This window comes from Quercus suber, unplaced genomic scaffold, assembly GCF_002906115.3.
Source record: "Quercus suber isolate HL8 unplaced genomic scaffold, Cork oak 2.0 scaffold_668, whole genome shotgun sequence".
Lineage (NCBI taxonomy): Eukaryota > Viridiplantae > Streptophyta > Magnoliopsida > Fagales > Fagaceae > Quercus > Quercus suber.
Window position 1 is genome coordinate 248,883 of NW_027070109.1, and position 13,280 is coordinate 262,162.

General features: G+C 35.7%; 1 protein-coding gene across 1 annotated transcript in view; it reads right to left on the reverse strand.

Annotated features, from left to right (window-relative positions):
- LOC112012074 (probable cyclic nucleotide-gated ion channel 20, chloroplastic) overlaps window positions 1-13,280 on the reverse strand; it is a 49,275-nt gene that overhangs the window by 18,751 nt on the left and 17,244 nt on the right. The window contains exons 5-7 of the mRNA XM_024044436.2: window positions 12,919-13,056; window positions 11,849-12,091; window positions 10,698-10,964 (exon numbers count right to left, since the gene is read on the reverse strand). Of these exons, the coding sequence (XP_023900204.2) occupies window positions 10,698-10,964; window positions 11,849-12,091; window positions 12,919-13,056 (648 nt within the window). The remainder of the gene's footprint in view (window positions 1-10,697; window positions 10,965-11,848; window positions 12,092-12,918; window positions 13,057-13,280) is intronic.

Sequence of the window (13,280 nt, forward strand, 5' to 3'; positions counted from 1 at the left end):
TCAAGATGGACAGGAATTCTAGGTACTTCCAAATGGTAGCTAGAAACCATAGGCTATGAAACTGAATTCAGCAGATAAAGGATGATCAGGGTTGTTGGGCGGATTCACAAGAAGGTATCTTCCAGTGTTACCAGAATTACTTCCAGCGACTCTATACATCACAACAGACATATGAGGCCAACCAGATCCAAGAAAAACTAAGCATAGTTCCTCTGCCCGCTGTGTCAATGGAAAAAAAAAATGAAGCTGGAGGAGCCTGTTCAGAATGAAGAAATCATTCAAGCGCTCTTTCAAATTGGACCGTTCAAAGCCCTTGGACCAGATGGGTTACCAGCTGCATTCTACCAGAGGTACTGGAGGGTGGTTCAACCAGACATGCTTGCAACTGTACTTTCCTTCTTCCACTCAGATCTGATTCTGAAATCCCTAAACCACTCTTTCCTTACACTGACTCCTAAATCTGCTAGTCCAGAAGATGTCTCCCAGTTTTGCCCTTTCTGGCTTTGTAATGTAGTCTAGTCTATGAGATCATTTATAAAATTCTTGTCAATCAACTCAGGTGCCTGCTTTGACTCCTTTATCTCCCCTTTCTAAAATACATTCATACACGGTAGGCATATCTCTGATAATATCATCCTTGCACATGAATTTTATGTCATTATTAAGAAGAAAGAAGAATATTAAAGGAGAGTTTGGTTCCCTTAAACTTGACATGCACAAAGCCAATGGTAGGCTGGAGTGGGGTTTTCTCAAAGTTGTCCTATCTACCAAAGGATTCGGGGATAAATGGATCCAGTGGCTCTTGCAGTGTGTTACCACTGTATCTTATCGTGTGTTAATTAATGGTGGACCTTCCTAGACCATTGTGTGCATAAGTACACTAAAGTTTTTGACACTTGAATTATAGACAAATGTATCAAAATAGATGAAACATCCCATAAATAAATAAATAAATGTGGCTTAGTGGCTCACGAATTTGGCCAACCCAAAAACAAATTAAATGATATAGGTGGCAGATATTAAAATAGGTGTAGCTTCTTCCCATTACGAAAAAATAATAATAATAATAATAAAATAAAATAAAAGAGGAAAGTTGTGGCTGGCTCACGTGTTTGGTCAGAGAGGCACAAAAAAACAAAATAAAGTTAACAAAGTCCTATCGTTTTACGGTAAAAAAAAAACAAAAGAAAAAACAGAACTTTTCAAAAAAAGAAACAGAACAGAGTTACAGAAGGCAGGGGCTCTGGCGAAAAAAAAAGGAAGAAGAAAACGAAGAAGCAAAGAAGAAGAAAGGGGTTAAGGCCACCGGTATTACAATCTAACCTCTTTCCTCTCCATCTTCGCTGGCTCAAGAGACAGTCAGTCACAAGTTTTTATCCATTTTTTTTGTTTGTTTTCATTTTCTTGTTCGGCGCCGGCACGGTGTGTTTCGGCGGTTTCGCCCGATATGTCCGATATGGCCCGAGTCGGCGCAAATCTGCCCAAGTCTGAGCCGTGTCGGCGCGAGTCAGCGCGAGTCATGAAAAAAAAACACGTGGCAGGACGTGGCCCGACGCGCAGTCAGCGGCGTCCCTCCCACATCGGACGCAGGTGCGGCTCCTCTGGCACCGTGTCCGTGCTTCCTAGATTATAAGTGAAGCATGGAACAGTAACAAGGCCGGTTTTCATGCCTACCAGTAGGTACAGGGGATCAAAGAAGTGAGAGGCAATTTGTGGGAGAGGATCAAGAATGTGTTTGGGCGAGTGGAAGTGGACATTGAAAACAAAATGATGGAATTGCAGGAAATACGAAGTAACATAAGGTCCCATAAAGATGTTAGAAAAGTTGAAGACTAGCACTTTCAGTTGGAAAAAATTATACCAACGAGAGGAAACTGTGTGGACACAAAAAGTGCTATGAGACTGGATAATCAAGATGGACAGGAATTCTAGGTACTTCCAAATGGTAGCTAGAAACCATAGGCTATGAAACTGAATTCAGCAGATAAAGGATGATCAGGGTTGTTGGGCGGATTCACAAGAAGGTATCTTCCAGTGTTACCAGAATTACTTCCAGCGACTCTATACATCACAACAGACATATGAGGCCAACCAGATCCAAGAACAACTAAGCATAGTTCCTCTGCCCGCTGTGTCAATGGAAAAAAAAAAAAATGAAGCTGGAGGAGCCTGTTCAGAATGAAGAAATCATTCAAGCGCTCTTTCAAATTGGACCGTTCAAAGCCCTTGGACCAGATGGGTTACCAGCTGCATTCTACCAGAGGTACTGGAGGGTGGTTCAACCAGACATGCTTGCAACTGTACTTTCCTTCTTCCACTCAGATCTGATTCTGAAATCCCTACACCACTCTTTCCTTACACTGACTCCTAAATCTGCTAGTCCAGAAGATGTCTCCCAGTTTTGCCCTTTCTGGCTTTGTAATGTAGTCTAGTCTATGAGATCATTTATAAAATTCTTGTCAATCAACTCAGGTGCCTGCTTTGACTCCTTTATCTCCCCTTTCTAAAATACATTCATACACGGTAGGCATATCTCTGATAATATCATCCTTGCACATGAATTTTATGTCATTATTAAGAAGAAAGAAGAATATTAAAGGAGAGTTTGGTTCCCTTAAACTTGACATGCACAAAGCCAATGGTAGGCTGGAGTGGGGTTTTCTCAAAGTTGTCCTATCTACCAAAGGATTCGGGGATAAATGGATCCAGTGGCTCTTGCAGTGTGTTACCACTGTATCTTATCGTGTGTTAATTAATGGTGGACCTTCCTAGACCATTGTGTGCATTTGGGAAGCGCGTTTTGCGCTTCCCACGTCTGCATCTGCCTCCTTTTTTTTTTTTTTTTTTTGAAGTGCATTTGACTTTCTGTAACTTTATGTGGCTGTGGTGTTTCCAATGGGTCCTGTGCACTGTTCATGGGACCCACAAACCTCTTTTTCCACCACAACTTTCATTAAAAATGAGTCCCACGATACTATTCACACTTTTAAAAATTATTTTATTACAGTGTTTTCAGTTTTTAGTTTTCAGCGGTATTCAAATGGACATTATACCTCCTAGAGGTATTAGACAGGGGAACCCTCCCTCTCCCCCCAATTTATATCTAGGCGAGCAACTGTGAGATAATTTAGTTTACCAACTAGACAACGATATTTCTCAGGATTAGATAATAGATCTGATCTTCATAAAATTTGACATTAAGATCCATAGGGGTCTCCACTTGTTTAGATCCTAGCAAGCCATTTTCTTCCAAAATATCCAGCACACACTTTCTTTGTGATAATCAGATGCCTTATTTAGATCGTGCTACCTCAATACCCAAGAAACAATGAAGTTTGCCCAAATCCTTAGTTTGAAAGGAGTATTAAAGGAGTGTCTTCAAATCATCAACGTCCTTCTTGTCATCACTAGTGATTATGATATCATCAACATACACTATCAACATAATCTTTCCTCTTTTAGAGGTATGAGAAAATACAGAGTGATCAGATTGACAACGTTGCAATCCAAACTTTAACACTACTACACTAAAATAACCAAACCAAGCTTTAGGAGGTTGCTTAAGACCATAAATGGCTTTATGAAGCCCTCATACCGTCCCAAATTGCCCGTAATCAACAAACAAGGTGGTTGCTCCATCTACACCTCTTCCTTCAGATCGCTCTTTAAATTGCACTTTTAACATCTAACTGAAACAGTGGCCTACTCAAATTAGCAGCTAAGGAAATTAAAATTCTAATTAAAGAAATTTTAGCAACCGGAGAGAATGTCTCTGCATAATCAACACTATATGTTATATATGCTCTTTGGCAACCAAGCAAGCCTCAAAATGCTCAATAGAACCATCAGGCAAGTACTTCACAGTGTACACCCAACGACAGCCAACAATAGTTTCCCTATAAGAGGAACTAAAGACCAAGTGGCATTTTGAGACAAGGCATGCATTTCTTCTTGTTGCCGACGATGATACACTTGGAGTGGTTTTTTAGGAGTTATAGTAGGACATGGGGCACTAATGAAAGACAAAGAGTAGGTGAGTAACACTAGTATCTCTTCTGATTACAAGAATACCCAAGAAAAACACATTTAATTGATGTAGGATCAAGTTTATCACCCCTTAGACCTAAGAGATGAACATAGTGCACACAACCAAAGAATTTAGGAGGTAAGAAAAATTAAGGTACAATAGGAGATAGCACAGTATAAAGGATCTAACCACCCAAAATAGTAGAAGGCATGCGATTGATTTGGTGACAGGAAACAAGCACATCATCACTTCAATAGGATTTGAGGACACTCATATGGAATAAAGAGCACGGGTAACCTCTAACAAATGATGCTATTCGCATTTAGCAACTCCATTTAGTTGTGGAGTACGAGGGCATGAAGATTGGTGAATTATACTATGATCATCAAAAAAATGAGACAAGACAACGATGTATGAAAATATTCACGAGCATTATCATATCAAAAATATGAAGTGAAACACTAAATTGAGTCTTTATTTCCATATAAAAAGATTTGAAAATGAAGAACAATTTAGACCTTTCTTTCATAAGATAAAAAGAGGTGATCCTAGAAAAATTATCAACAAAAATAACAAAATATCTAAATCCCAACAATGAAGGAGTGTTTATTGGATCCTAAATATCAGAATGAACTAAATGAAAATACTAATATGATTTCACACCTAGAGACAAAAGGCACCCTATGGTGCTTGCCATGGTTTTTAGACCTGGGCCAGACTATATGTGTCACGCCCCAAACCCAAGTAAGAGCTAGGCACGTGACAACAACCACACACTTATAAGGTTTACACCCTACAAGTGTGAAAGGTCTTCTTAATCACTAAGAATTTGTCCTCAAAGAAAATTTCATCAATAAATCCAAAAATATCTTCAATAATGCAATTCTCAAAGTATCTCCAAAATAATAATCTTCCAACATTACAAAGAAAAAATAAACTAAATCTTTTAAGACTAAAGTCTAAACAAAAGACATTATTAAACACAAAATTCCAAATCTTATTCCAATGATTTCCTAAACTTCACTCATACGCACATCCCAACGGAAGCCCAAACATATGCTACTCAATAAATAACCAAAGTCCTAATAAGTTCTATCAAGCAAATAGATCCATAAAATAATAAGTTGTACATAGATCGAATATCTTAATCTTACAAATATATCATAGATGGATTAGAACATAATCAGTTTTCCATATATCAAAGCTATAATTTACAATAGGTTCCAAAAACACATAAGTAATTTCAAGGACTTAAAACAGTTCAAATAATCAAACATAATTCATATTCTTAACAATCTTTATGACTATGGTCACATTATATCCCTGTAAGTGGGCATCAAATTCAAATGAAACTAGTTCCTTGTTAATATATATTCCCCATTAGCTGGGTCCAAAAACACGATAGACTCGTGATGCCCTAAATAAAACTAGTTTCAATACCAATGAATAACCTCCATTGGCTGGATATCAGAGTCAAAACATAGTTAGATTGTCCAAAATTATATATATCAAATCATAGTTCAAACAAAAATATATCTCATTCAAATACATATATATAAAATTATATATTCAGTAATCAAATATGTTTGTGATAATTTTCTATTCTTTACTTTATATCAATGTAGCTAAAATAATTAAATAAAATTGTAACAATTATAAACAAATTTCAGTAGTTAACATACAATAGTATAAGCAAAATAAAACCAATTAGGATAAGGTAATTTAACTCAGCGAGCTCACCACAAAAGAACTTCTCCCTAACACTTTCTCTAAAATCCTTAGATATCACCTAAACAATTTTCAGCCACCATTTACTCAATAATCAAATAATTCAAGAAAAACTTATAACAGTACCCGGCCAAAAGAGAAACTACTAAAAATATCCAATAATGTTCCACTAATATCATACCCAAAAATCCTCATATTCTTAACAATCTTCTTTATTTTTCTGCCACCATTAATGCCCTAGAGATAAGGCTAAAACTCTTAGTACTATATCATACTAGAAGAAAAACAAAGACACCTGGACACTATTGCGTTAACACCTTTATTTCCCTTTTTTTTTCTTTTTCTTTTTTTATCTCTGCCACCTGCCACCATTATCATCTCAAAATCTCATGCCACCTGCCACCATTATCATCTTTTGAGATGATGAAAACTCCAAGTTCGAGTTAGGCACATGGCCTTATGGAAATACAACCATTCTTTCCTTTTTCTTTTTTTTTTTCTTCTTCTTCTTCTTCTTCTTTTATTTATTTTTTTTTTTTTTTTTTTTTTTTGGGTGATAGCATGTCAGAACTCAAAGCCTAGGCGCAATAGGCTTTTTTTTTCATCAAGTCCCATACTTCGGGCACTGCTCCTTAAAGAAAATCTGTGCAGAAACCTAACCCATTAAGCCTAAAAAAATTTGCAGCTTCTATCTAAGCTTAGCACACAAAGGTATAGAAAAAGATTGAATTACTGAGCATAGAAAAATCTGCAGGTACCTAGCGTCTAGTTTGCCGAAAATATAAATCTAAACCTTTCTTCCTTTGCATCATTAAAACTCTTTGAATATTTAAATAGTTTCACTACTGGCCAAAAACACTCTAATTCCAAATAAAGCGTAGATATTTTAGGTAGTCTCCTCTCTCAAAATATCTGTCATTATATGCTGACTTAATTAGCTTATATATAGCTAGGGTTTCAACCTTATTTTCTAAAAACCCCCTTAGTAATATTAATTATAAAATTGACCCCACAAAAAGATTTACTTAAATACCTCCTCCTTTTAAATCTCTTTTTTTTTTTTTTAATTAAATTCCGGGTATTACAGTATGGTATGACCCGATTAATAGGGAACCTCTCACTAATACGGTTCTTTTAACTCTAACCGCCGTCAAACTGCCCAAGTTTGAAAATCGTGGATGGTTCTCATGGTTTAGGTCAAAGCTTTAAAAAAATGGTATTTACAAGCTTACATCACCTTATTGCCATTGTTGAAGTTTCAATCACCAGGAGATGTTGTCAAACGTTAAGATTGCGTCATAGTTTCTTCTGTCTCACTCTCTTTCTCGTTCCTTCTTTGTTTCAGTTTTTCTTCATATTCTTCTTCTCTCTCTCTTGTTCTTTCTGTGGTTTTGCCCTCTGGTTTGTTCAATGCCTGACTGTAAATGTCTCGCACTCTCTTTTGTTCTTTATGTGGTTTCGCCCACTGCTTTGCTTAGACTCAACCTATTTTCTTGGACTATGCTTTTAAATGGGGCGGACAAGACAACTGAATTTTACTCACTGTCACTCTCTTCTTGGCTTTCTAGCTAGCTTTACGCTATCCACTGTCCTACTGTTCTAGGCTTTCTAGCTAGCTTTTGTTTTGTTTTTGTTTATTTAATTATTTTTTAAATTTCATGGGGAATGGGTCTCAGTCTCACAAAAAAAATTAAATGGCAGAAAAATCAATGTCTGCCACTGTTCAGGCTTTTTTTAATTAATTTAATGGGAAATATTTTTCTTAACATTTTTATTGGGTTTCATTCAAAAAGTTTATTGGGTAGTCAAATGGGCTTTGGCATGGCTTAAATAATTTAGATATCATATAAGCTTGCATAAAAATAAAATAAATATGTTAAATAATTAATTTTAAATAATTAATAATAGTCAAATTTTCAATTTTTACTAATTTAATATATTTATTTATATTTTAAATAATTAATAAATTAATTATGACATCGTCACAGTTTGACCTTGGTTTGACCTCAGTCCAATCTCAAAAACCTAAAACATCTGCCTTGTCCAATTCTTTGAATAGTACGGGTTTAAAAACCATGGTGCTTACTCAACTGACATGCTCCACATTGTAAGGACACGACAACATGACGGGACTAATCAAATCCTGGAGAGGGATGACCAAGATAACAATGATACTAGTGAGGTAAGGTAGACAAGTGAGAAGCCACTAAACTAGAAGAACCATGCTAATCCAGGTAGAAGAGTCCACCAACTGCATTCCCTCCACCAAGAATATTCCCCGTCTAGAGATCTTGAAAGATACAATGAATGGATAAAAAAAAGGCAATGCAATTCAAAAGTTTAGTAAGCTTACTAATTGACAAAAGATTAAAAAGAAAGTCAAGAATATATAAGACAAAAGAGAGAGAGATTAGGTTGACAAAAGATTAAAAAGAAAGTCAAGAATATATAAGACAAAAGAGAGAGAGATTAGGACTAAGATTGGCAGTGCCCAAACCAGAAACTATAGTGGTTAAGCAATCTAACAAAGTAACATTCAGAAGACTGCTAGAGTGCTCAAGGTCAGAGAGTAAACTTGAGGTACTTGTCATATGATTAGTAGCGCCTAAGTCAATGACCTAAGGTTCTTGAGTGGCAAGATAAGCAATGTAAGTACCTTGTTAAGTCAAAGTAGCTATAGAGCCAAACCCAACAAAATTAGAATGCATAGACAATATGCGATTGTACTCTTCCTCAAAGATGGAGACTACTCTGGATGAAGGTGGAAGTGACTGTAAAGTCAGTTGTTCAGCCTGAAAACTAGCTTGATGAGCTGAGGGTTTACCATACAACTCTCAACAGAAGTCTAATGAATGATTCTCACCATGACAATAAGTGCATTTGTGGAGGCCACATCCTCTACCACTTTTCCCCCTTGCTCACAATATCCACGGCCTCAACCTCCACAACCACCTCTACCACTCCCCATGGAAGTCGCAAAAGTAGATTTATCACCAGAAGGTAATGTAGCAGTACTAGGATAAGGTAATTTAGTTGTTTTAGAGCTAGATAATGTGGCCTGTCTAAGTTTACCAAAAACTTCACTCAATGAAAGGATGTCCTAAGTAGCCAACAATTGTTATTTTACTAGGTACAATGTTGTAGGTAAGCCAGTGAGGAAGCAAGCAACATACATATAATCTCTTTGTTTCTTCATAGCTTTCATATCAAAGGAGATGAGTTGGTAAATATTGCATTCTTCACATATACTCTTAAACTTGTTATAATAGTCTTCCAAAGACAAATCACTAAGAGTCAAGGAAAAATAAGCTTGATGAAGATCATAAATTTGCTTCAAATTGCTAACACCAAAGTACAGTTCCTTGGCCTGTTCCCAAACAAGTTTTGCAGTCAGTAAGAAAACCAAACTACAACAATTCTTAGACTCCATACTATTCCATAGGAAACTCCTAATTTGTGCATCTTCAACTCTCCAATCAGCATATTTATAGTCCATAGAAGCTGAGGGTTCATTAATCATGTAATTGAACTTCTTTCAACTACTTGGGCCACTTAGCATAATTACTTCCATTAAGACAAAAGAGGTAATAGATAACAAGTCTGGAGCCAATAAATAATTAGTGGGTTGAACACTATTTTTGGTCCACAGCAGCAATCTTATCAACACACTCACAATAAGCAAATAAACTAGTGGACCGGTGGAAAGAAACCTCAACAATGAGTCAACTAACTACAACTAGACAAATTCAACACCAATAGTTCCAAATACTGCCCAAGAGAGCCACTTTACTCACAAACAAACAAACATCATTCCTGGATTTGGAGAAATTTGTTGAATAGGAATTTCCAGGGCAGTAACCTGACTATAAACATTGATTTACCTCCAATTCCCGTCCCTTAAAAATTAGATTAGCCCTTGCATTCTTAACAGCCAAGTTTTTCCCCCACTCAACCTTATTTAATCACTGTACTCAGAACCCTCTACTGCATTTGGTACCATAAAAATCAAGTTCAGTTTGAGGGGAAGCAACCCAATACCGCAGATACACTACTGACTTCTCAAGCTCTGGTCAGAAGGTATGGAGAGGCTTTTCACAATGTGGATGCAGGTGCTGCTAGTAAGGGGTTTTCAATGCACAAGGAGCACAATCAACCTGCATGGCCCTTCCATGAGCAGTGGAAGATATTAATTCAGGTGGAGGTCACAAAGAAAATGCACAAGGGCAGAAGAGGATAGGCTATAATAGCTAAGAACAGAGAAGGGCACATCATTCTGGCCAAGGGACACAGCATTGGCATACAGGAGCTGCAAGTAGCTAGTCTTTATATAAACAGAGAAGCAATACTATGAAAGACATTGGTTTTTCCAACATGGTGGTCCTGATCAGCAAGAAGGACATACCACAGTTTTGGAAGAAGAAAGATCACTGGCACAGGCAATGCCGCAACCTCATTGAAGATATATAATATATCGGAACCCAAGCTCAGATTAGACTTGTTATTAAAGGTGTTTCAAATGTAATATTACCTGAAGCTAGAAAAGTGGCCATCCAGGCTGCAACTCAATATCCATATATTGTTTTTGACGACTGTTTTGTACCATTTGCCAGATATCTTTGCCAGGCATAAAATAAATAAATTTTATCTTTTTTAAAAGTAGGAATATGAAGTAATAAACAAACCCAAATCAGATTTTTTTTTTAAATGCAAGATAAGAAATCAAGTGGAAGAAACCAAAAGCAATGGCAAGTGTGTGCCTCAGGTTTGCCTCCCACCAAAAGGGCTTGACAAAATTTGTAATGTATTTTCCTATAGCACATCCCTAGTTAATTTTAAAAATATGTAAAACAAAATTCTGACTGAAATTCAAGTTGTAGGATAAAGTTCAAGACACTTCATATAAAAGATAAGGCAAAAATGAAGAAATACATAAAAGGAATACCTGGAATCCCCAAAATAATGAAAATATATATCTGGTTATGATGCTATGTTCCATACTAAGAGAGACAGCTGTCTTGTAAATCCCATACGAAAAGCCATCTTCAGTTAAACAAGCACTGGCATTCACATTATCTTTCCAGCTATTCCATGTTGAATTGGGATCATTGGAAAAATGTTTAGAATTTTTTCCTACCCCACAATCTATAAAACTCGTACATGACGGAAGTCCAGAGTTTCCACAGGCAACTCGAAGACATTGATTAACCCTCTGGGAAAATAAAGAGGAGGTAAAATGAGAAAATTAGTAAATCATTGAACAAAAGACTTCATGCACGTAGTAAACAAAATACTTGGGAAAGTAGAAATAAGAAGCAGTTGGCATAATCAACCTTCTCATGTTTGAAGCATCACAGCCAATATAATGACTTCCAATAAGACAATAAAGTCAAAATCTTCTCTTATTTTAAAACAAATAACAAATAAATAAATAAATAAAGAATATTGAAATTCCTACTTCATTAATGAAACAAATTATTTTCTTGGTAGTGGATTTTTTTTTTCCTATCACAAATATTTTACTAACATTACAAACTAAACTGAGTACATGAATGATACAATGTTTGGGTTCTGGCCAAGATAAGACCATAATGTCAAAAGCTTCTCTTCTTTTAAAATATAAATATATATAAAATAAAAAATAAAAATAAAAATTATTGAATGACTAGTTCAATGATGAAACAAATTATTTTCTTCATGGTGTTTCTTTTTTCATGTCACAAATATTTTTACCATGTCAACAATAAATCAAAACATTACAAACTAAACTGACAACATGAATGATGCAATGTTTGGGTTCTTTTTTTTTTTTTTTTTCTTTTCTTTTCTTGGCAGGCAAAGGAATGTTTGACTTAATATTGCTTCAGGAAATTGTTGGCCAAGGTTGCATTATGTCTGCAATTTGTGTTTCACAAAAGGTAATTTGAACAAGAAGATGCTTCACTATTATGAACATTTCAACAACTAAATATAATTGCATGTACAAGAGGAAGTGTAAAGTTCAAAGAAACTTCAAAAAACAGAAAGAAGAAGAAACTTGTCAAAAAGAAGGCAAGGTCAACAAGCATCTTTAGTGATATAAAAACCTCCACCTACCTGCAACCCAAACAGATACCAACATGACCCAACAACATGGCCGGACAACATGAAAGTGAGAAGATTTATAATGAAATTAGCCCAGGCTGACTCAAATACGAAGCCACTTGGAGACTGACCAGCAAGTAGAGGTAGAAACCTATACAATCTAGGAATGTACTGAACAAGAACAGCTGCCCGTAAAAGATTTTTGGCATAATTTGCTCCTCCCAAAGATTTTGGTAGAATTAACAATATTATGATCTGCATTTTAAAAAGTAATAATAAAAATAATTAATGACAAAGGACAGAAATTCGAAATACACTTATCATTTAAATAAAACATATACTATCATAAAGGTATTTAAACCGATTGATCGATACATGCAACAATCTTATAGAAGGCAACTTGATCACATGTATTGCACTTTTCTAGGAGGCAACTCAATTATTTGGAAAAGTAAGAAGTTGGCTATAATATCCAGATCTAGATTAGAGGATGATTACAAGGCCATGACACATACATCATGCAAACTTACGTGGATTAAGCATCTAATTGAGGAATTAAGGTTTGACATGAAGTTGCCTAAGAATATGATTGTAAGAAGCAAGCAGCAATTCATACTGCCTCTATTCTTGTGCTTCATGAGCAAACCAAGCATATAGAGCTGGATTGTCATCTTGTTCAAGAAAGGGTAGAAACTGGTGTAATAGCTACTCCATATATCTCTATCAGAGCCCAATTCGCTGATATGTTTGAATCAAAGTTTTATGTAAGACTTGTTTGGATTTATTATGTAACAAGCTAGGATTGCATGACATATACGTCCCAACTTGAGGGTAAGTGTTATAAGTTTGTATTAAGTCAGGGGAAAAATATTAAACAATATCATCATAATCACCCACGTATATAAATTAGAATTTTTAAGTGTTAAATTAAGTTTTTAACCCTAATTACATCCCAAAACAACAAGCTTGAAATTTGAATAATCAATAAGAAGATTGTAACACATTAAGTGTATGGACGTGTCATATGTAGATTGTAAACAAAGTTGATAAAGGGAAGAGAATGATTGAGAGATGGTTCTTACTTGAGGAAGAGGTAATACAACAAACAAGTCAATAAAAAAGTATCCACAAATGTAATTAAGAGCAATTTTCTTTGGATGGTCAACCAGCTCTCCAGCACCAACCACTCGCGACTCTGGGGCCACATAAGCCAACCTAAACTGCACAAAAGCAAATTATATAATTCCAAGGTTAGAGGAAAGGCTTCAATCAAAACTAAGAAAATTACGATGGGATAATGATTGGAGGCATTGGATATTATGAATCACGTTCTCAAATTAAGACGTGAATTATTATAGATGAAACCTGTAAAATTCTCTTATCACAATATTTAACTTTCTTGTATCTATATTCTTTTTCAAAAGCATACAGTATACTTAAATAA